Source organism: Amblyomma mixtum, chromosome 8 (genome assembly GCF_055824585.1).
Source record: "Amblyomma mixtum isolate Tamu chromosome 8, ASM5582458v1, whole genome shotgun sequence".
In the NCBI taxonomy this organism is placed as follows: domain Eukaryota; kingdom Metazoa; phylum Arthropoda; class Arachnida; order Ixodida; family Ixodidae; genus Amblyomma; species Amblyomma mixtum.
Window position 1 is genome coordinate 140,321,950 of NC_143019.1, and position 21,895 is coordinate 140,343,844.

The following is a 21,895-nucleotide window of genomic DNA, read 5'->3' on the forward strand; positions in this document are numbered from 1 at the left end:
CAACTATCTGCCCTGCATTCACGAACTTGCAAGGATCCTGGGATTCCGTGTGATGAGAGCCAGCTAAACGAAAGTGGTCCAAAATAAACTCCAGAGATAACAAAGTCGCCCGGAAGTCTCCCAGGAAATAGGCTGGTTGCAGCTTGCAGCACTCCACTACGGGTGATCGATGCTCCACAATTGCCCATAGGCGCGTATGAATGAACATTGACGGAACGGGCCAAGCTAGTGAACAGCGTCGCGCGAGAGAAAGTTTGAATGGCCAACGAAGCACGACAACGCGCCGAGGCCCTAGGCTGGCGTATTGACAAAAGTCCGCGCACGTTTCACGTCAACCACCGCGACACACCCGAAGGAGACCCTCCGATCCCTGCTTCGCTCACCTCGTCCCCCCGACGTTCAGGTTAATGATGTCGCCGGACAGTTGGTGGCTCATTGCGGCACGCACCAAGAGCGTCCGTTCACGAGAGGTCAACGGATGCGCCGTCAGCTGCACATCACTGACTTCCCACCGCTGCGCAGCAGTCGGTCCTGCAGGTCCTGCACGACCTGTCAGCCGCCGCGAGGCAATACGGCTCACCAAGGGTCGCACTATCGAGAGAATGCACTCACAACTGGCCACGCGAAACCTAACAAACGGAAAAACGGCAGTGCTACACGCTTGAACCTCTGACAAGCGAAACAGATGACATCCAAAAAGCTGTAGAGAGGAAGGGAAGGTGGCTTGCTTTTACAGAGGGTCACGCAATGCTGGTAGCGCGGTAGTCGATAGCGGTAACGACGGTAGCGCCAGCAATGAGCTGTGCAGTTTCAGAAAATAATTCTAGATACATCAATGATCACTTCAAGTACAAAGATTGGAAAAACTTTTTTAAGCGTGGTCTTGTGTTACTAGAAGTATTCTTGTTTGTTGTGAATGTTTTTATTTCTTGCACAATTGTTTTATAAAAACAGTTGCCAGAGGGCGCATAAGTAGTGAGTGCAAATGAACTTCTCTACCTGCACAATGCGGATTGTTCATGGTTCGCGTTCAGTCTCGTGGCCTGCGAGACAGTTTTGAGAGCGAGTAGGCTCCCGTGTGAGTGGATTGTTGAGTGTTAGCCCGTGTGCATTTTTGTTCGGTGCTGTTGCATTTGGTGTGCTTTGCTGAGCCTGTGTCGGGGCTCGCGTCATCGCCAGCTGTACCGGAGCCCTGGGAGGCGCAGGAGCCAGCGACTGCGCGCTACTCACCATGTCACGTCGTTTGAAGGCACCCCGAGCACACTGAGGTGGAGAGGTAACGGCATCGGATGGACTTGCATCCTTTCGTGCTCTGTCGTGAGGGGACTTGCTGTTTAAATCGTGTGCTGTTGACACTTTCGACCCCGCCGCTAGCGGTGGGTCGGGCGTGTGTCGTCGGCATTTTTCTTGCTACGTGAGCTCCCCAGTCGGGTCGAGAATCGATGTGTTCAGTGCCGTTATAACAGTGGGCTGCGGGCTATCACATGCGCGAAAGCGACGCGGGCAGGCTTCCATAAAAAACGCGTGTCTGCGTGACGGGTAGGATGTTGTCCTGGCTGCGGTGGATCGTATCGCTCGATCGTTTTGTGGGGTCCGTCCAGAGGTGCTTCAAGCTTTGTAGCTGCGGCTGTCAGTTTTTCGTCGCTGTGGTGCCGTGGCGGCCGCGCCAAGGTGACGATCGGGCGCACCGTGCAACGCGTCGCTGACCTCGTTCAGTCGAAGTCGCGCGCCGGTCGGACCCCGCGCAGAAGCTAACGAACCAGCGTCAACCCAGATTCAGCGATTTTACGCAATAACGCGCGCACACGGCTGCTTTTGTCGGCTCAGCGCGTGAGGCAGAGCAGCGCAGCTTCTCCCGACAGGAAGTATCGCTGGTTCTGTGCGAAGGATAACATTCCCGCGTGGGTTCTAAACACTTCGTACTCTGACCTAGCATGACACAGCGATACCACAACCCCGTTTCTTGTTATCATTTGGGTACCGGAACTTGAAATGCATACAAGCCAGGATATCTTTTTTTTTTTTTTTTGCGCGATGCATGGCGATAGGAGTTGTCAGGTGGATTGAACAAATGACTAGACGTTTGACACAACTTACCCGACTGCACTGTGTATAAAAATTAATGCAACAAATCAGAATCATTTGTTTTCTGTTCTGGAGTTTTCAGCATGAGTGTCCCTGCTACACAAGTACTTGACATTGTTACTGGGCATTCATCGACAAAGTGCTTTTAGGCAAGCTTTTTTAAAAAAAAATCAGGCCTGAACGCTTCAGGCTGTGGTATGGCAGGCAGTTTAGTGATCCCAGTCTTAGCTGTGTCTTGAAACTAAAGAATAGAAGTACTGGTTTTTGCAGTGAATTGGTATCCTTAATTCCAATACGGCGTCGCTCATAGCCTGAGTCACTTTGGGACGTTAAACCCCATAAAACCAAACCAATCAGCAATCAGCGCAGGCAGATATTATTAGGACCAGTGAAGAGACTTTGCCAGTTATCTATTTGTTAAGTCATCATCCTCATCAGCCTGACTATGCCTACTGCGGGGCAAAAGGCCTCTCCAATCAACCCTGTCCTTTGCCAGCTGCGGTCATCGTATCCCCGCTAACTTCTTAACCTCATCTGCCCACCTAACGTTCTGCCGCCCCCCTGTTACGTTTGCCTTCTCTTGGAATCCACTCCGTTACCCTGAAGGACCAGCGGTTATCCTGCCTTTGCATTACATGCCCTGCCCAAGCCCACTTCTTCCTCTTGGTTTCAAATAGGATGTCATTGCCTGTGTTAGTTCCCTCGCCTGCTTTGCCCGCTTCCGGTGTCTTAACGTTACACCGATCATTTTTCTTTCCATAGCTTGCTGCGTTGTCCTTAACTTAAGCTGAACCCTCTTTGTTAGCCTCCACGTTTCTGCCCCATAGCTGAGTACCGGCAAGATACACCTCTTGAGGGATATTGGTGAACTGCCACTCATGATCTGCGAGAACCTGCCATATGCGCTCCACCCCATTCTTATTCTTCTAGTTATTTCCCTCTCATGATCCGGATGTGCGGTCACTACCTGCCCTAAGTCGACATATTCTCTTACTACTTCCAGCACCTCGCTACCAATTGCGAACTGCTGTTCCCTTGCTAGGCTGTTGAATATTACTTTGGTTTTCTGCATGTTAATTATTAGCCCCACTGTTCTGCTCTGCCTGTCTAGCTCATTGATCATGCTTTGAAGCTCATCTCCTGTGAGCATACCAGGGCAATGTCATCAGCGAATCGCAAATTACTCAGGTATTCTCCATTAACTCTTATCCCCAACTGTTCCGATTTCAGGCCTCTGAACATCTCCTCTAAGGTGAATAACATTGGCCAGATCGTGTCTCCCTGCCTGACACCCTTCCTTGTTCAAATTTTATTGCTGACTTTTTGGAGGACTATGGTAGATGTGCAATGGTTGTAGACATCGTCCAGTATTTTCACATAAGGCTCTTCTACACTCTGATCCTGCAATGATGCGCCATAAAACGCCATATAACTAACTAACTAACTGATCCTGCAATGTGTGCATGACTGCTGAGGTTTCCATTCAGTCAAATGCTTTCTTGTAATCAATGAAGGCTGTATTTATATTCTGCGCTTTTCTCTATCACCTGATTGTTAGTGCGAATGTGGTCTATTGTCGGCTATCCTTTAGGAAAGCCTGCCTGATCATTTGTTTGATTGAAGCCTAAGGTTGTCCTGTTTCTATTTGCGATTACCGTTACCAATTATTCGTTAAATATGTTTGTGGAAAGGGGAAATCCAAGAAATTTAGCATCCCTTAGAAGGATCCTGATAGTCCAGACTTCTTTGTGAGTGGGACACCAGCTAATCTTGAAGGGTTAGAATTGTTAGTTGGTTCGCCTTTGCAGTTTTATGTTCTCTCATCTAAAGATGCGGAGCCGTAGGTTTTTTTTTTTATGTTATCTTCACATCATGGTACAAGCGCAAGGTAAAGGAGTGTGTATGGCATCGATAGTTGTGCAGTTTCATTGCCAAAGTGACTCAGTGGCTTTGGCTTTCGGCTGGGCATCCTAAAGGCTCAGGTGCAATACTGGCTGTGGCAGCCGTATTTCTGTAGGGGTGAAATCCAAAAACACCGGTGTGGTGTGTCAGGTCACATTAAAGAACCCAGAATGGTATAAATTAGTCTGGAGGCCGTGGCTATGGCATCTCTTATAGTCTGAGTCACTTTGGGACATTAAAACCCCACAGTCCACAGTCTGGTCCATTCGCAAAGTGTATTCGTCTTGTAATCCCACTTGGGGCTTGAAAAAAAAATTCCTTCTGTTGGAGGCAGCTACATACCTAACCTGCGTATATCCCTTTCAGGTGCCATTTTTTGTTTTGACTGAAATCAATTATTTTTTTCACCTAAGTAGTATATTCAGGCCCCAAGAAAGGGAATTTGTTAGTTTTGGAGCGTGAAAGACCAGCAGGTAAAGTTTTACAACGATGTGGAGAATTGCGCATAAAGTGTCAGATTTGTTAGAAATAATAACATCAAAATGTTCTCGTGTGACAGGTAAACACCCTAGGGATCGTGCAATCGCTTTGTGTTTCAAAGATTCACATTACGCTCGAAATTGAGCAAAAACCATCGATGTTTTCACTTGCGGCAAAAGCTGCCTGCACAGAAATGACGGACAAAGTGCTACCTAGATTGCTCTTATGTGAAATATTATTCACTGCATTCGCTACATGGTACAAAAAAGCAACTTACTTGCAGCAAGAAGGGTGCTCAATTTGACTGAGACAATGAAATCACTGCTAAGTGCTCCAGTTTCTCAGAAAAAGATGTAAGTTTACCGCTTACACAATTGTTTACAAAGCGCCTGAAAGGGATGTGAGGCACTTACTGGAGACAAATTTCTGCGGCACCACAGGGCTTCGTTCCTCATCCTCTCAATGCATTGCTGCATGCCATGTGGAAGCCTCACTTGCATCTGTCAGCATGAAAAACATACTCGTTCTTTTTGTTTTATCTCTGCTTACAACTGTGTCCAGCGTGATGGCTTCCTCAAAGTTGGTTTTTTATGCAATATCATTTAGGCTGTCATTCAGCAAAAAATTTGCGGCTTCTAAGTCATGAAATTCCATGATTGGTCAGTAGAGATCGTGTTACCTTATGTCGTCATCACAACCTGCCCACCATGGTGCTGTGCATGCGCCTTACAAGAGAAGGGCATCCACATCAGTTAAAGGGAAACTGCATAGGTTTTAGAAATCAACGAGCTTCAGAGGGTGGAATGTGTGAAACGTGCAGGTAAAGCATGAGAAGTCTTTTTGGGCTAGCGCTTGAAATAGTGAAGTAATCGCTGATTAAAATCCGCACTTTTCTCTTGAGGGACATTGGTAAGCTGCCATTACTGATCTGAGAGAACCTGCCATGTGTGCTCCACCCGATTCTTATTCTTGTAGTTATTTCCCTCTCTTTTGCAAAGTTACCACGACATTCTGGAACTACATAAAACCAGCTCCGCCTGGACACGACAGTTGAGTTAAATCTGGTGACGTCTTGCATCACAAACAGAGCGATAAAGCCGGGTGCCGGCAGCTTTGAAGAATGAACACGGAAACACTACAAACATTCGCGGCAATATAATTGTTGCTTTTTTGTTTTAATTCACTACAATACTAAAGCCAGCCATGAGGACCAGATAGTTGAAAGCTTCTATGAGGATGTGGAATCGGCAATGACCAAAGTAAAATCACAGTACACTGTACTGATGGGCGACTTTAATGCAAAGGTAGGTAAAAAGCAGGCTGGAGACAAGGCGGTAGGTGACTATGGCATAGGTTCTAGGAACAGTAGGGGAGCGTTATTACTAGAGTTCGCAGATAGAAATAATTTACGGATTATGAATACCTTCTTCCGCAAACGAGCAAACAGGAAGTGTACGTGGCAGAGCCCCAATGGTGAGACTAAAAATGAAATAGACTTCATACTGTGTGCACACCCTGGCATCGTAGAGGATGTGGAGGTCCTCGGTAAGGTCCGTTGCAGTGACCACAGAATGGTAAGGTCTCGTGTTAGCTTAGATTTGAAGAGGGAACGGAGGAAACTGGTGAATCGAAAGGCTATTAACGAGTTAGCATTAAGAGGGAAGGCAGAGGAATTCAGAGTGTCGCTGCACAACAGATTTTCCGCTTTAACTGAAGAAGACGACCGTAGTGTTGAAACAATGAACGATAATCTTACAGCTATCGTTACAGAGTGCGCCGCAGAAGTAGGTGGTAGGATTGTTCGACAGGATACCAGCAAGCTATCTCAGGAGACTAAAGATCTGATTAAGAAACGTCAAAGCATGAGGACATCTAACTCCACAGACAGGATAGAACTAGCAGAGCTATCGAAGTTAATAAATAAGCGCAAGGTAGTCGACATAAGAAAGTTTAACATTGAGAAAATCGAGCATGCTCTAAGGAACGGAGGTAGCTTAAAATCAGTGAGGAGAAAACTGGGCATAGGTAAAAACCAGATGTATGCGCTAAAAGACAAACAGGGCAATGTCATCAGCAATATGGATAAGATAGTTGAATTAGCCGAAGAGTTCTACAGAAATCTATACAGTAGCGAATCTAATCATCAAGTTACTGACGGAGGCAGTCGAGCACAGCAATGGGGCATCCCGCCAGTAACGAAGGAGGAAGTAAAGAAAGCCTTAGGAGCAATGCAAAGAGGGAAAGCAGCTGGTGAGGATTAGGTAACAGCAGATTTGTTGAAGGACGGAGGAGAGATTGTGCTACAAAAACTAGCCACCCTGTATACGCAATGCCTTGTGACCTCGAGAGTACCAGAAGCTTGGAAGAACGCTAACATTATCTTAATTCATAAGAAAGGAGACGTCAAGGACTTGAAGAATTACAGACCAATCAGCTTATTGTCCGTTGCCTACAAGGTATTTACTAAGGTAATCGCTAATAGAGCCAGGACAACCTTGGACTTTAGTCAACCAAATAATCAGGCAGGCTTTCGTAAAGGATACTCGACAATAGATCACATTCACACCATCAATCAGGTGATAGAGAAATGCGCAGAATATAACCAACCCCTATATATAGCCTTCATTGATTACGAGAAAGCATTTGACTCAGTGGAAACCTCAGCTGTCATGCAGGCATTGCGGAATCAGGGTGTAGAAGAGTGCTATGTGAAAATATTGGAAGATATTTATAACGATTGCACAGCTACTATAGTTCTCCATAAAGTCAGCAATAAAATTCCAATACAGAAAGGTGTCAGGCAGGGAGACACAATCTCGCCAATGCTCTTCACTGCCTGCTTACAGGAGGTATTCCGGGGACTGGAATGGGAACAGTTGGGGATAAGAGTTAATGGAGAATACCTGAGTAATTTGCGATTCGCTGATGACATTGCCTTGCTAAGCCACTCAGGACAAGAAGTGCAAAGCATGATCAATCAGTTAGACAGGCAGAGCAGAACGGTGGGGCTAGGAATTAACATGCAGAAAACCAAAGTAATGTTCAACAGCCTAGCAAGGGAACAGCAGTTCGCCATTGGTAGCGAGGTGCTGGAACTAGTAAGAGAATATGTCTACTTAGGGCAGGTAGTGACAGCTGATTCAGATCATGGGAGGGAAATAACTAGAAGAATAAGAATGGGGTGGAGCGCATATGGCAGGTTCTCTCAGATCATGAATGGTAGCTTACCAATATCCCTGAAGAGAAAAGTATACAACAGCTGTATCCTACCGGTACTCACCTATGGGGCAGAAACGTGGAGGCTAACAAAGAGGGTTCAGCTTAAGTTAAGAACAACACAGCGAGCTATGGAAAGGAAAATGATAGGTGTAACGTTAAGAGATCGAAAGAGGGCGGAGTGGGTGAGGGAACAAACGCGGGTTAACGACATCCTAGTCGAAACCAAGAGGAAGAAATGGGCTTGGGCAGGGCATGTAATGCGAAGGCAAGATAACCGCTGGTCCTTAAAGGGACACTGAGGAGAAATTGAAGTTGGCTTGTATCGACAGAATACCAGCTCCTGATTACAAAAACGCCACTCATACTGACAACAAAGCTCTTGTAACGTAGAAAAGAGCAAGAACCAAAATACAGGTATCGCCGCCACAGGCCAAACTCGCAAGTACAAGCGTCATGACGTCATATAACAAAACAGTGTTGCTAGAACCAATGGTTCTAGCAACGCTAGGACACGAGAAGCACAAATCACTGAGGCGCAGCCAATGCATGCGCAAATCTCCTTGACGTCGCCAGATGGCGCCACGTGCCGGGCAGCTACGAGCTCGCCTGAAGCATTGGGACCAATCAGCGCCTGCTCGCCGGCGTTAGGCGGGCTCCCGGTATTCCGCTAGCGGTATCAAGGTATACGGTATGCTAAAGGTGTCTATTTGCGAGAACTTCGTTGACGACTTCGAGAACGAGATCCATCGTAACGCTCACAAAACGCCGGTGCACACGTAAGCGAAGCGACTGTAGCGACGGCCGCAATAGCTGATAGATGCCTTCAACGTGCGGCCGGCGGTAGCTTTCTTTTCGGCTGCTGCTAGGCCGCACTGCTGGCCGGCAGAAATCACGGAGTCTGCGTTACGTCATGTCACGTCATGTTTCACGTCACTTAGTCCTCTGTCGTCATAGCCGAATCCCAAGTTTGAATCACAGCGGCGGGAAAAACCTTTTCAACTTCGAATCCCAATTTCTTAGAAATAAATGCATTTTTCGCTGCCGGCCAAGTGGCAACAAAGCCATGACATGCCGAACTATCGGATTTTGCTATAAAAAATATATTAATAGTGCTCTCCTCAGTGTCCCTTTAAGGGTAACGGAGTGGATTCCAAGAGAAAGCAAACGTAGCAGGGGACGGCAGAAAGTTAGGTGGGCGGATGAGATTAGGAAGTTTGCGGGGATACAGTGGCGGCAACTGACAAAGGACAGGGTCAGTTGGAGAGACATGGGGGGAGAGGCCTTTGCCCTACAGTGGGTGTAGTCAGGCTGATGATGATGATGATGACTAAAGCCAGCCTGCCTCAGGAACCGTAATGACAACAAACGTAGAAGCAGCTATTATATTTCAGTTTTTTTGTGCCTCACGGGACTTATGAGCACACTTTGACGTCACAGTCATCGTTTGGCTGCTGAAACCGAAACGTTGTGACAGAAAAATTTGATTATAAATTATTTACCGATCATCAGTGAATGCCACTTGATTCAAGCATCATTGTAGAGAAGAAAACAAGCCACCAAAGTTAGGTCTTTGTGCTCATTAAGGGGGGACAAGGGTCTTAAAACTAACTTTTTGGTTTATGGCCAGAGTCTCGTGAAATTTTGCCCACAGATGCGTTTGTCTCTTCTGATTCCAAGAAATGTAGTCATAACTGAGCTGGTGGTCTTAGATCTTACATAGACTAGAATGTAACTAGGTAATTTCTTACGCAGCTTTAGTGAACTTTCTCACTGCATTTTGTTGCTTTTATTTACATGATTTGATATCCAGAGAGTTACCATACCTGATGCCGTTCTTTTTTTTTTTTCTCTAAAGGCATGTCATCCTGATACACTATGTCGAGAGTAAAAGGTCCCAGTATTTTACTCTGCAACTCATTAGGCTAATTGTAAACTGCTATATATACGTGGCCTAAACAAAAAAAGTAAGAATGTCACCGGGTATGGGAACTCTCTGGCTATCAATTCATGTAATTGAAAGCAACAAAATGCAGTGATAAAGTTCATTAAAGCTGCGTAAGAAATTACCTAATTACACTCTAGAATTCAAGATAGCTTTTGGTCAAATGTTTAGGGGAATCCCCCAAGGTGGAGTAGATTTATTACAATCTTATTACAATCTACTCCACCTTGGGGGATTCCCCTAAACATTTGACCAATACTGTTCCCACTTCGAGTTATTGATCAATTCGATCTCGCCCTACCATAAACTTGCCGTCCTGGTTAGCTCAATTGGTAGAGCGACTGCTCCGGTGTAGCGGTGGTCCTGGGTTCGAACCCTGGATCAGGACGAATTTTTCTTTAACTACGAAGTTTCTGAGAAAGCTGTATAGCTTTCCTTTGTAGCCGTATGGCTGCGCTCGGGTGGATGCCAATGAGTAATTATTCAAATTCAAATTCTTTATTTCTGCCTTGTAAAGATACAGACAGCGGAGGCGCAGAAAAAGCTGAGAGACAGCTTGACTAAGCCGCAGCCCCCTTTCGCTTGGCAGCAGCTTGACAGCAAGGCTTTTAATACAAAAGGCAGTTGCAAAGCGTGATAACAAGTATACAATAATGAGCAGGTACAAGAGAAAACGAAAGAACGTTATACAATATTGACACAATATTCACATTGGGCAGACACAGGTAATGGCAGCAAAGAAAAAAAAAGAGAAAGAAGAAAAAAAAAGCACAAGACAAAAAATCCTACATGCTAGCATACAAAGCACGCAAAGACCTGTTTGACGAACTGAAAAGGTCAAAATTATTATATATATACGCGTTTAGCAGGGACGGAAGAGTGAACTGCAGGCGTTCTCTACCCGAGTTTAACCGTGGGGTCGGGACTATCCATTTCTCCGCATACCTTGTTGTGTAGCTTGCATCTCGGGTACGTAGTTCAGCAAGTTTACGTACAGTGGAACCTCGATTATACGTCCCCCGGTCATGCGACGACCCGCATTTTACGACGAATTTTTGCGGTCCCGGCAAAACCCCCATAGAGACAATGCATTAAAAACCTCGGTTATACGACGCAAATTTTAGAAGGACCCCGCTTCGCACGACGGCTGGCTCGTACCGTCCGTCAAAAAAGGCCGTCAGCAAACGCAGGCCGGGATGTACCGTATTTTCGCGATTCTAAGCACCCCCCCTATTTTCGGAAAAAAATTTCTGAAAAAAAAAAAAAAAACTGCATGCGAATCTAAGCACCCCCGTTTTTGCGCGGAAGAGAGCGTTGCCGAGGCCGCCAAGTGCACTTGCTCTCTTTTTCGTGGAGCCTGTGCAGTCGGAGTCCCAAGGAGGCGCGGCCTGCGTGTTGTCGTTGCGACTGAGAGAAGGATGAAAAGGAAAGCGCACGGGCCCGCCTACTGGCGTGAGCCAAGCCACCACCGCTGCCGAGGAGAGTTAAAAGATCAGAGGAAAGATAAAGAGAAAGATAAGACGCGCGTCCCAGCAACAGATGCGTCTGCAGGAGCCGACGCTGATGAAAAAACAGATAAGCGGGCGAGGCCGCGCTCGCCCAAGCGAGTACAGCGGCGTCCACGGCGCTTTTTGTAATGGAAGTAATGGATGCTTGTGCCCCACGATAAAACTTCCGAAGTGGACAACGATGCAGAGGTTTGCGCTCCCATTCCTAGTTACGCGGACGTGTTGCAGAGCGTCGACAACATCCGGCGCTTTGCTTGCGCGCGCGACGATGTTGGCGACCTACTGCCAGACGTGGCAGCCCTTGAAAGAAAGTTGATGCGCCGAGGTTGGGCAAAGGTGCAAAAAAAAAATTACCGATTTTTTTAAACGGTAATAAAGATTTTTTTGCAAATCTGTTTCAAACAAATGCTGGGTTTTGTCTTTTTTAATCTGATTGGCGTACTTGCCGCGGGCTTGAAGCCGGTCAACAGTTTTCGGCGCAAGGCCGAGCGCCACTGGCCGCATTCTTTGATTTTCGATTATACGACACCCGGATTATACGACGGTTTCGCGCGGTCCCCTGAACGTCGTATAATCGAGGTTCCACTGTATGTGGTTTACATTTCTACGTGTTTCCAGTTTAAACCGGACACTCAAGCGATATTTATACAAGTTGTGTATTTTTAGCACACCACTTTGTAGAAAGAGATCTTTGCTTGGCGAGTCCCAGGGGACATTGTAAACATGACGAAGAAACTTTTTCTGAAAAATGTAGATACGCTCCCTTATTTCAAGATAGCTTTTGGTCTAAGACCACCAGCTCAATTATGGTTACATTTCTGGAATCAGAAGAGGAAAACACATCTGTGTGCAAAGTTTCATGAGACTCTAGCCACAAATAAAAAAAGTCAGTTTTAAGACCCTCGTCCCCCCTTAAAATCTGGCGGGCAAAGCATGGATGCCCACTGAATGACGCAAGTGTTGCTCAGGGTTGTGTTGTGTTTCAGTTGCCCGATGGATCGGGCGTTGATCCAAGGCATCAAGCGTCTGCGAGTGCTGACCCCGTACGACTATGACAACATGGATGAGCTTGTCCAGGACCTGACCAGCGCCCTCGAGGAGTCCTCGTCCTCCGCCCAGCACCGCCAGCGACCGCACCGCAAGTGGTGGTCCAAGAAGACGAGCCCCCACCCACCCGTGGCCCCCTCCTCCTCTGCCCACCCCCACCCGACGACCACCACCCGGTCCGTGAGCGCTGTCTCGGGCGACGACTCAGAGTCCAGCCTCGATGGAAGAGCCATCCCCCGCATGGTGAGCCTGCTTTCTGCAAACTACTAGGCTTATGAAAAAAAAAAAAGGCAGTGCACGTGGAAAGACGATAGGTGTAATGCGAAGGGACAGGAAAAGGCAGAGTGGGTCAGTGAATCATCATCATCATCAGCCTGACTACACCCACTGTAGGGCAAAGGCCCCCCCCCCCCCCCCATGTCTCTCTCCAATTAACCGTGTCCTTTGCCAGTTGCGGCCACTGTATCCCCGCAGTCTTCTCAACCTCATCCGCCCGCCCAACTTTCTGCCGCCCCCTGCTCCGCTTGCCTTCTCTTGGAATCCACTCCGTTACCCTTAAGGACCAGCGGTTATCTTGCCTTCGCATTACGTGCCCTGCCCAAGTCCATTTCTTCCTCTGCATTTCGACTAAGATGTCATTAACCCGCGTTTGTTCCCTCACCCACTCCGCCCGCTTTCGATCTCTTAACCTATCATTTTCCTTTCCATAGCTCGCTGCGTTGTTCTTAACTCAAGCTGTACCCTCTTTGTTAGCCTCCACGTTTCTGCCCCATAGGTGAGTACGGGCAAGATACAGCTGTTGTATACAAAATAAAGAAAGAGCGATAGCATTTGGATGTTGGCACGCCTCTAAATATTTCAAAGGACCCCCTAAAATTTGGAAGTATGGCCAAAGTAGGAAATGGAGTAAGGTGGATTAGTGGGGATTAAGGTGAATTAGTGGCATTGGTATAATCACTCATGATAGTCCAGGGGAAAGTACCTGACCATTCTAGTCTTCAGATTTTCAAATTTGGCGGTGCTGATGATGTCGTGACCCTGTCGACCAGTCGGGGAATTTCTTGGCACAGAAACTGGGAGTTTTTTGGATGATGACTGTCTATAGGAAGTCAATAGGAAAGCGGTTAGGTTTATATACGGAGAATACAAAAGGGAAGACTCTCCCTCGCAGTTAAAGATATCAAATAACGTTCCTACACTAGAAATCTGCATAAAGATTAATAGATTGGTATTCTTGTTTAAAAATTTAACAGGGAAAAAATAAACTGAAGCTTCCGGAGTGCATTAAGCGTCCTCTAATGAGAAGGACTCGGAGCGTTCATGAGCATTCACTTGCGCCCCTTTTCACCAAAACTAACAGTTTTAAATATACAGTTTTTTCCCTATAACAGTGCAAGATTCGAATTCGTTACCGGCATCTGTTTTTTTCCTCACAAATTTTTTTCTGATGCGTTAAATCATCTACTTACCTGCTAATATTGTTTATATGTATGTTTTGGTATCTGTGTGCTGCTAATATTGCGTAATTTTATTCTTTTGGTTATGTAACAATGTAAATTGACTCCTGCTTGGGCCAAGCAGCGGCCTGCAATATTCTTAAATAAATAAATAAATGCTGTTGCATTAAAGGGGCTATCTGTGAGACCAACCCTCGTTTCGTAGCTGTTGCTCCTGCAGTTTTCTGCTGCTGTCTCTCGGGAAGGTATTGGCATTTCAGGGCCCGGCATGAATGCCTCTGTGTGGAGGCTGTCCATGGTAAAACAGCGCGGAAAAAACACGAGGACGGAACAAACACGACAACACGAGCGCTGACTTTCAACTGATGATTTATTACGCACATGTGTACATATATAGCATTCCCGCCAAACACTAAACAGAACAAAAAAACACTGCATCATCACTGAAAATATTAAATCTACATATCTACAAATGCATGCTCCAAAAAGGGGATTTCGCGGTTAGCCAGTGATAACGAGGGCTTACTAATGCATGCTGTACCCCCTTTGTCAATGTGATATGCCTCTACTATTTCCCTTACTATCTGATCCTTATGTTTGAAGATGACGGATGTCTGATGAAGCAATGGGGCTTACGTGTGCTCAGGTTGCCTGCAGTGAAGCGCCAAATTCGAACCGGCTGCCTTGTCCAAAGAATTATGGTGCTCCCTCAGGCGTTCGTTTAGACAGCTCCCAGTCTGGCCAACATACCACCCACTGTCACTGTTATGTTTGCGCCTTAATCTCTCCAGGACGGCTTCCAGTGGCTTCCCTTACATATGGGCTGAGAGCTCTGCAGATAAGGAAGGTTGCACTGCACCTCCTCTCAAAGGCTCAGTGTTACCAGAGAGCATTTTTTGTTCAGGCGATTCAACAATAAGCAGAAACTCTGCGAGTTTGGATGTCGGGCAGATACGGTCGAACCCGATCATAGCGAGCTTGGGTCATCATCATTGTCATGAGCCTGACTACGACCACTGCAGGGCAAAGGACCCTCCCATGTCTCTCCAGTTAACCCTGTCTTTTGGCAGCTGCGGCCACCGTATCCCGGCAAACTGCTTAATCTCATCCGCCCACCTAACCTTGTGCCGCCCCCTGCTATGTTTGCCTTCTCTTGGTATCCACTCCGTTACCCTTGAGGACCAGCAGTTATCTTAGATGCATTCGTGTTACATGCCCTGCCCAAGCCCACTTCTTCCCCTTGATTTCGACTAGGATGTCATTTGTTGTGAAATGTGAGAGGACTCGAATGTTGCGACGGTGAATATTGATGCCAGTGAAGACTCGGAGACGAATTCTTTGGCAAACAAACAAGGAAACCTGTAATTAACTTTACGGACATATACAGAAAGGAGTGGTCGGACAGAACACACAACACAAACGTCTTTCTTCCTTGCCGTCGATGAGGCCACTGTCTTGCCGAGCGGGCCCGGCTGTTCTTTCCTGGCCAGGCCGTTTCGCGCCCAAACCCGCCTCGCAGGCGCCGTCGGTGAAACCCGATCCCGGGCCGGCCAACAGCGCTCAAAACAGGGAGCGTCCCTGCACTGTCCCGGTCCCCTTTGGCCCTCCGTCGTGCACACGGGCGTAGGGAAAAACACACACACACACACACAAACGTGAAGGAGGGCACACGGGTGACGAGAAACGCAGGCACTTGTAAATGGCGGCGTTCTTGGAAGACGCACACGCCCCGTTCCCCAAGAAGAAAAAAAAAGGAAGACACAACATCATTAATGCGCGTTTGTTCCATCACCCACTCCACCCGCTTCTGATCTCTTAACTCTTTCGCTACCGCGCCATAGGCGATCGTTCGCATATGATCGATTCAAATCGCCCGTGCAAAAAAGCTAATTTTGGAGCGTTGTGGACGTGCTCCGCCATCTAGTTAGCGAGCTCAACAACTGCTCTTTCGATTGCAGCCTTGGTTTCAGTGTTTTGACATGAGGGGGCGCCGTGAAAAATAAAACTTTGAACGGCCGCAGCAGTGTCAGCCGGAGAAAATGGCGTCCGCATCGCCGCGCGCTCCTCGGAAGCGAAAGTTGACACCGAGCACGTCGGCCGGTTTCGGTTTGGTTTTTTGCGACGAAAGCAGCGGTTATTAGTCGGGCAACAATGTACAAACGTTGGATTTCGGTTTCGGCAGCGAGACTTCGCCTCGGGAGCCTGGAACGTCAGCGCGTACTTGCATGTAAGTTCTGTTTTCGTTCGCTGTGTGTTTTCTGCGGTGCATACGGTTTGTAATTGATGACAGTGGTTTATTTTTGTGCTTCAGGGTCTTGACAACGTATGGCGAAGACAGTTTGCCAAATGCTCAAGGTCGCGTCGCGTTTTTCAACCAAGACCATATCGGCACATCGCTGCGGAGCGGTGCTCGGAGATTCGCTCGAGTTCTCGACTTTTTTTTGATGCTCTTCACGGCGGAAATGATGAAGATCGTGTGTGGAAACACTAATAAGTATGCATGGATGAAGATTTTCAGCAAATTCGGCGTGACGGCTTATGGGAAGACGTGAATCTGTTGGAGATTCTGATGTTCATTGGAATCATCATATACATTGGAATTGTTGACCTGCCACGACTGTATCTCTACTGAAATACCAGAATAATCTATTCTGGCCCTCTGCGATCAAAAATCATTTCTCAAAATTGGTTTTTCGCTTTTTTTGTTTTTGTTTTTTTTTTTTTTTTTTGCACGTAACGGACCCGGATGATTCAGTGGCGGCAGCTTCTATTGGCAACACTTGAAAAGTGTCCGGGCTTTCGAACCACATCGATAAAACTTATTTCATCGATCCTGATGTTTTAGAGCTTGCCTAAAATGCCAAATTTTATCAGCTGGCTTTCAGGGAGCAGCTCATTCAAGAAATCTTCGGGGATGATGAGGGAAAAGAAGTCCACGCCCCCAATCCTCCCATAGAATCCATTCAACACCAACCGAAGAGAATGAAAAAAAGAAGAAACTGCAAACTGGGCTATCAGAGAACAAGGGAGGAACAAAGATAATACCTTATGTGAAGCACTTGTCAGTCTACCTCTGCTTCACATCTCCATCCCTTATTGCTCTTCACAGTGGCACCACAGTCATGACCCCTGACTTGACAAGCCATGGAAAGTGCAGTAAATTTTTCTCATAACTGAAACTGTGAATAATGACAGCTATAAACATGTGCAACAGTTTGTATATTCCAGTTTTCCTCTAATCAAGTTCGGGCTTAGTGCAGCCGGTAATTTTTGTTTTTGCTATTTACTTTTTTTGTGTTTTTAGCAAATTTCACAAATAAATGTTCATTTACTTTTGCACACACAACTCTGGTGTTTGTTTCATTCAGAAGTGTAACTAATAAGCTACAGTTTCATGCATTGCAATATGTGCTGGGTGTATTAGTTCTTGAGAAAAAAAAAATTCTTTTAGTACGCTCCAAATCGTGCATTTTTCCGCGGTAGCGAAAGAGTTAACCTATCATTTTTCTTTCCATAGCTCGGTGCGTTGTCGTTAACTTAAGCTTAACCGAACCTGGGTAGAACTTGTTTGTGGTTGATGTTGAACACCTGAAGTTGTTTCTTCAGTATTTGTGTGGAATATGTTTGCTACGACGGACTGCACATTGGATGTATCGAACTCTTGAGCAAGCGCCACTGATCCGCACCCAAGCGCGACAGTGTGCTCGCCGCGTTGGTGGTGCTGAGTCCAGACAGCTGTGTACGGTCACACTGTTCCTGAGGCCGGTCGAGGGTGCCCTGCTTGAACTCCGCGCCTTGCAGTGCAGTCCTCCTATTCGGCACCTGCCCACAGCTGCCTATTCGGCATAGGACCAACTATGCATTTCAGCTCTGTCGCACTTCAGGAAAGAGGACGAACCGGGTAGAACCAGAACTGGCACTGGTCCCTGTCAAGGGAGAAGGAAAAATTTGTAGCAGGAAAAGCAGTGCAACATCTCCGGCACCATGCGCTCCTGAGCATTGCTCTGGGCCCATTCCTCTAAGCAGTGGTCAACAAGGCGGCACCACTGGCAGTCTTGGCAGTGCTTCAAGTAGCCGCCACGGCTGTTTCGGTAGTTTTGCCAAGCGCACAGGCTGCAATGGCTCGCTCAGGAACTTGGCAGCGTGCCAAGATCTGCGGGGCCAGTGGCTGCCAGGGTGTCGAACCGGAATTTTTTAGGGTTCGGTTTGGGTTCGGGTTCACGCCTTTCAGGTTCAGTTTCGAGTTTGGCTCCAGAGTGATATTCCATTGCGGTTCGAACCGGTTTGGTCAGCTCCGAACCAGTTCAAATGGGTTCAGACAAAAAAAAAATTCTCATCGTAGATGTTGTTATTATTATGTTGTTTACTGTTCTGTGTGACACTGATATATTAAATAAAAATGCAAAATTCACTTAGCGCAAAATGTTTTCACTGCACCTACTTCAGCTTACTGTCGCGGCAAAAAGATAAGAATTCACGGTAAGAGCCTCGAAATCAACGAACTCAAAATTAGTGCAAACTGGCTATACATACTTTAGATTCATCTGATGAGATATATAAGGAGAAAAGCTGGTGGATTTGGCATCTACGAAATCCTTCAGCTCATTTTTTATCCGCCCTATCTGCCTTTGATACCCTTTGTTGCCAGTGTTGACATTCTTACGTATAAATGTCGATTCCTTGAATAAACCTCAGTTTACTAGTCTGCGCCCGTCCCGTCTTCTTTCTTGTGATTGTTCCATGTTGTGGGATCGTCAGCACCCATCCAGTGACGGTGTGCTAATTAGGTAGCACTTCGCCCACATATCGCGGGTTCGGGCCAGAGCAAGCTGAGGGCACTGCCAGCGTTTGGTGCGCGCCTGCGCTCTCGCTCGGAAGGAAGGAAGGCGCAGTTATTTGAGAGCACAAGTGTTTATTACACAGAAAGCTGCATTACATAACACTGCACTAATCCCCAGACCTCGGTGCAACCCATAGCCCCGCCGCAGCACCCGAAAGCGGGCCCGCGGAGCCGCGCGCGCAAGGCAAAGACTACATACACGCGGGACAGCACAGCTAAGGGCGATCGCATGCCGCGTGGCCAACCAAAGGGTTAAATGGCGCGCAGCGCAACACGAGGAAGGATGGGGTATACGCGGAGCACATCTTGACGACGCAGGTCGCACATCGATGGCTCATCGCGCGTCGTCACCGGCAATGGCCCGGCGATGACGGAGAACCAGCAAAATCAGGCCCTCCCGAATCCGGAGCGCGTCGGCGCCGCACAGGCAGGCTACACGACTCCGGAGGCTCGGGCCTGGACTCAAGCATACATACTAGATGCGCACGTTAAAGCACCCGCGTTCTTGGGCCCCCGGCAAAGGCCGAGGCACCCGGGAGCCAAACTCTACGCACCTTTCTGCTGCCCGAGTCAGTGGTGATCTCCCCGCTCATTTCCCGCTCGGGACCTCTCGCCGAAACAACGCCCCCAACTGTCACTCGGGGTGACCCAATGGGGACGCGAGGTCGAAGCGGGAAGAACGGAAGGGAGGGTGATTTACTGCGGTTCTCGGAAGAGCTTCCCTTGCAAGGGAGGACAAGCAGCGCGGCTGCCTACATTCCGCTCGCGGACACCCCACGGTGGGGTCTCTCTAACTGGCGAAACGGCAGAAGCGGGCGCTCACTCGGGTAGCCCAAGAAGCTCAATCCCCACATCGTGCGCATCATCCCATCTTTCTAATGCGAAAAGTTCTTTGCTTTCACACCACAATTTGCTTTTTTTTTTTTTTCAATCCTCCATGCTTTCTTCACATTGTGCACTTTAGCCTTACAGATGCTCTTACGATTCCAGCCATTCATATGTTGCTGCTGATTCTGTACATGCTGTTTTCCACACACCCAGGGAGTGTGTGTCATGTGGCCAAGATGATGATGAAGCTGCAGCAGACCCTGCCGCTTCCCAACGGTGATAATCATTCTGCACGTCAACTGCAGCGCAAAGGAATTCAATGTTGCAGCATACTTCACATTGCCAGGAGCACACTCAGTAGTTTTGAAGATTAAAAAACAAATCTGCTGTTAAGAGAAAGCACTAGTGCGAGCGACCACAGATGACTGTCGCGTCCGCAAGCCATCGGTTTCGCTCGGGTGTTCACATCTCGTACATAATGAACTTGGTAATGAAATTCACTACAGGTGGGTTTTTGTATACCAAATTGCTTTATATATATCGAAAAAATTCTGCTGGATTGTGCTGTTTGTTATAACTGGGTTCAATTGTAGTAGTAGTAGTGAAAACATTTTTTTTTTATATTTTTTTTTTCAAAGGAAGAGTTAGGGAGTAGGGGGATGGGGATAGATAGATGTGGAGCTTCAGTGGTCGGTCTTCCCTAGTCCAGGATCCCGCTGGCCTCCGCCGCTGCCTTGGCCCTCGTCACCAGCATAAGCTGTGTGCTCGGGTCGGAGTCAGCCAGGAGGGCCTCCCACTGCTCTAGACTAGGGCTATTTACCTTTGGTAGTAAAGGGCTTTTTTCGCAGCCCCAGGTGGCGTGGTACGTTGTGGCGTAGCCCCCACACCACACGCACTCTTTCGCGTATCTGTTCGGCCACATTTTGTGATACATGGCTCTGCTTGGGTAGGTGTCTGTTTGTAGTCGTCTGAGCGTGGTGGCCTGCTCTCTGTCGAGGATATCCGCCGGAGCCGAGTACTTCTTGCGCGCTCCCAACAACGCCTTCATTGCCTCCCCGTAAGATTCTGGCGTGCTGAAGGGTTCGACCGGCAAACCCGCCCTCCGGTTCGTGAACCCTCGGACAACGGTGTCTGCCATGAGATTTCCCTCAACCCCAGTGTCAGGGACCCAAATGATGGTGTGTTGAATGCTTGTGTTGTTTGATCCATGTCTGTGTTGTTTTTGTTCGAAGAGGATACTCGCGGCTTTTCGGCCGATCCTTCCATCTCTGTATGCCCTTGCTGCAGCCTGAGAATCCGTCGCTATCCAGTAACTCAGTCCCTGCCGATTGGCTTCAGTTAGGGCTAGAGCTATGGCGATCTCTTCCGCTGCTTGTGTTGTCCTTGTGCGCACTGATGCACCAGTAACTATATTCCCATTGCCGTTCACTACTGCTACCGCCCTAGCGTTTTCCTTCGTTCTGTACTTGGACGCGTCAACATACAGAACCATCTGTTTCTTCTTTAGGAACCTGTCCAACTCCAGTGATCTCGCCGCCCGTCTTCCTTCGTGGTTCTTGGGGTCCATGTTTCTGGGCACTGGTTTAACCAAGAAAGTGCTCCTAATTTGGCTGTCAATGTCTGTCTTGTCTTCGCCCTCGTCTTCTGCCGGGTATCCTAGCTTGATCAGTAGTGCGCGGCCAGCGGCTGTTCTTTTAAGTCTTTCCATTTGAAATCTGAGCATGGTTTCGCTGTGCTCCTCATAGGTGCCGTACACCCCCATGTTCATCAGCTTCTCTGTCGAGGCGCAGGTCATGACGCCTAAAGCTTGCTTATACGCCCTTCTGATGCATGTTTCCATTTTGTTCTTTTCCCCTTTGTTAGGTTGTAGGTACGGAAGCGCGTACGTCATCTTCGGTATGATGAGCGCAGAAGTGATCCGTAACGCATCTCGCTCCTTCACCCCTTTTCTCTTGTTCGTAATCCGGCTTAACATCCTGCATATCTGTTTCGTGGAGTGTTCCAAGAGCTGGATGGTATGGTCCCGTTTGCCTTTCTCCTGCAGCCACATTCCCAAGATGCGAAGCTTATTTGTCCTCCTTACGGGTTGTCCATCTATCTCTAATTCTATCGTTCCCCTGTCCTCTTTATTTTTGTGAAGTCTAATAAATTCTGATTTTTCTGGGGAGCACTGCATCCCGCTAAATAAAGCAAATTGACCGATCTCATCCGCCGCTCTTTGCAATATTTCTTGCTTGTTTCCCGTCGATCCTTTTGTCGTCCACACTGTGATGTCGTCCGCATAAGTTGAATGTTCTACATCTTTGATGTTTTTCAGTCTCCTAGTTAATCCAATCATTGCTATGTTAAAGAGCAAAGGTGAGATGATGGATCCTTGTGGCGTCCCTCTGTTTGGCGTCGTCGTCTTTTCTGACCTAATGTTGTTGATGCCGATTGTTGCTGTTCTGTTAGACAGGAAGGCCTTTACGTATGCGAAGATCCTCTCCCCACAGTTTGTTGCCGAGAGTTCTGTAGACAAGCTTGTTTTTCCACTCACCATAAGTGTTTAGAAAAGATTGCCCGCTGGCATTTTTGGATGTTTCACCGA

At 47.6% G+C, this 21,895-nt stretch overlaps 2 protein-coding genes across 2 annotated transcripts in view; one reads left to right on the forward strand and one right to left on the reverse strand.

The window, feature by feature from the left end:
• LOC149334637 (BTB/POZ domain-containing protein KCTD3) overlaps positions 1–729 on the reverse strand; it is a 66,313-nt gene extending 65,584 nt beyond the window's left edge. The window contains exon 1 of the mRNA XM_089555275.1: positions 384–729. Coding sequence (XP_089411401.1) covers positions 384–436 — 53 coding nt within the window. The 5' untranslated portion in view covers positions 437–729. The remainder of the gene's footprint in view (positions 1–383) is intronic.
• The window catches only part of LOC149334638 (uncharacterized), a 72,619-nt gene continuing 51,178 nt past the window's right edge, over positions 455–21,895 (forward strand). Inside the window, exons 1-2 of the mRNA XM_089555276.1 lie at positions 455–1,276; positions 12,123–12,426. Of these exons, the coding sequence (XP_089411402.1) occupies positions 12,130–12,426 (297 nt within the window). The 5' untranslated portion in view covers positions 455–1,276; positions 12,123–12,129. The remainder of the gene's footprint in view (positions 1,277–12,122; positions 12,427–21,895) is intronic.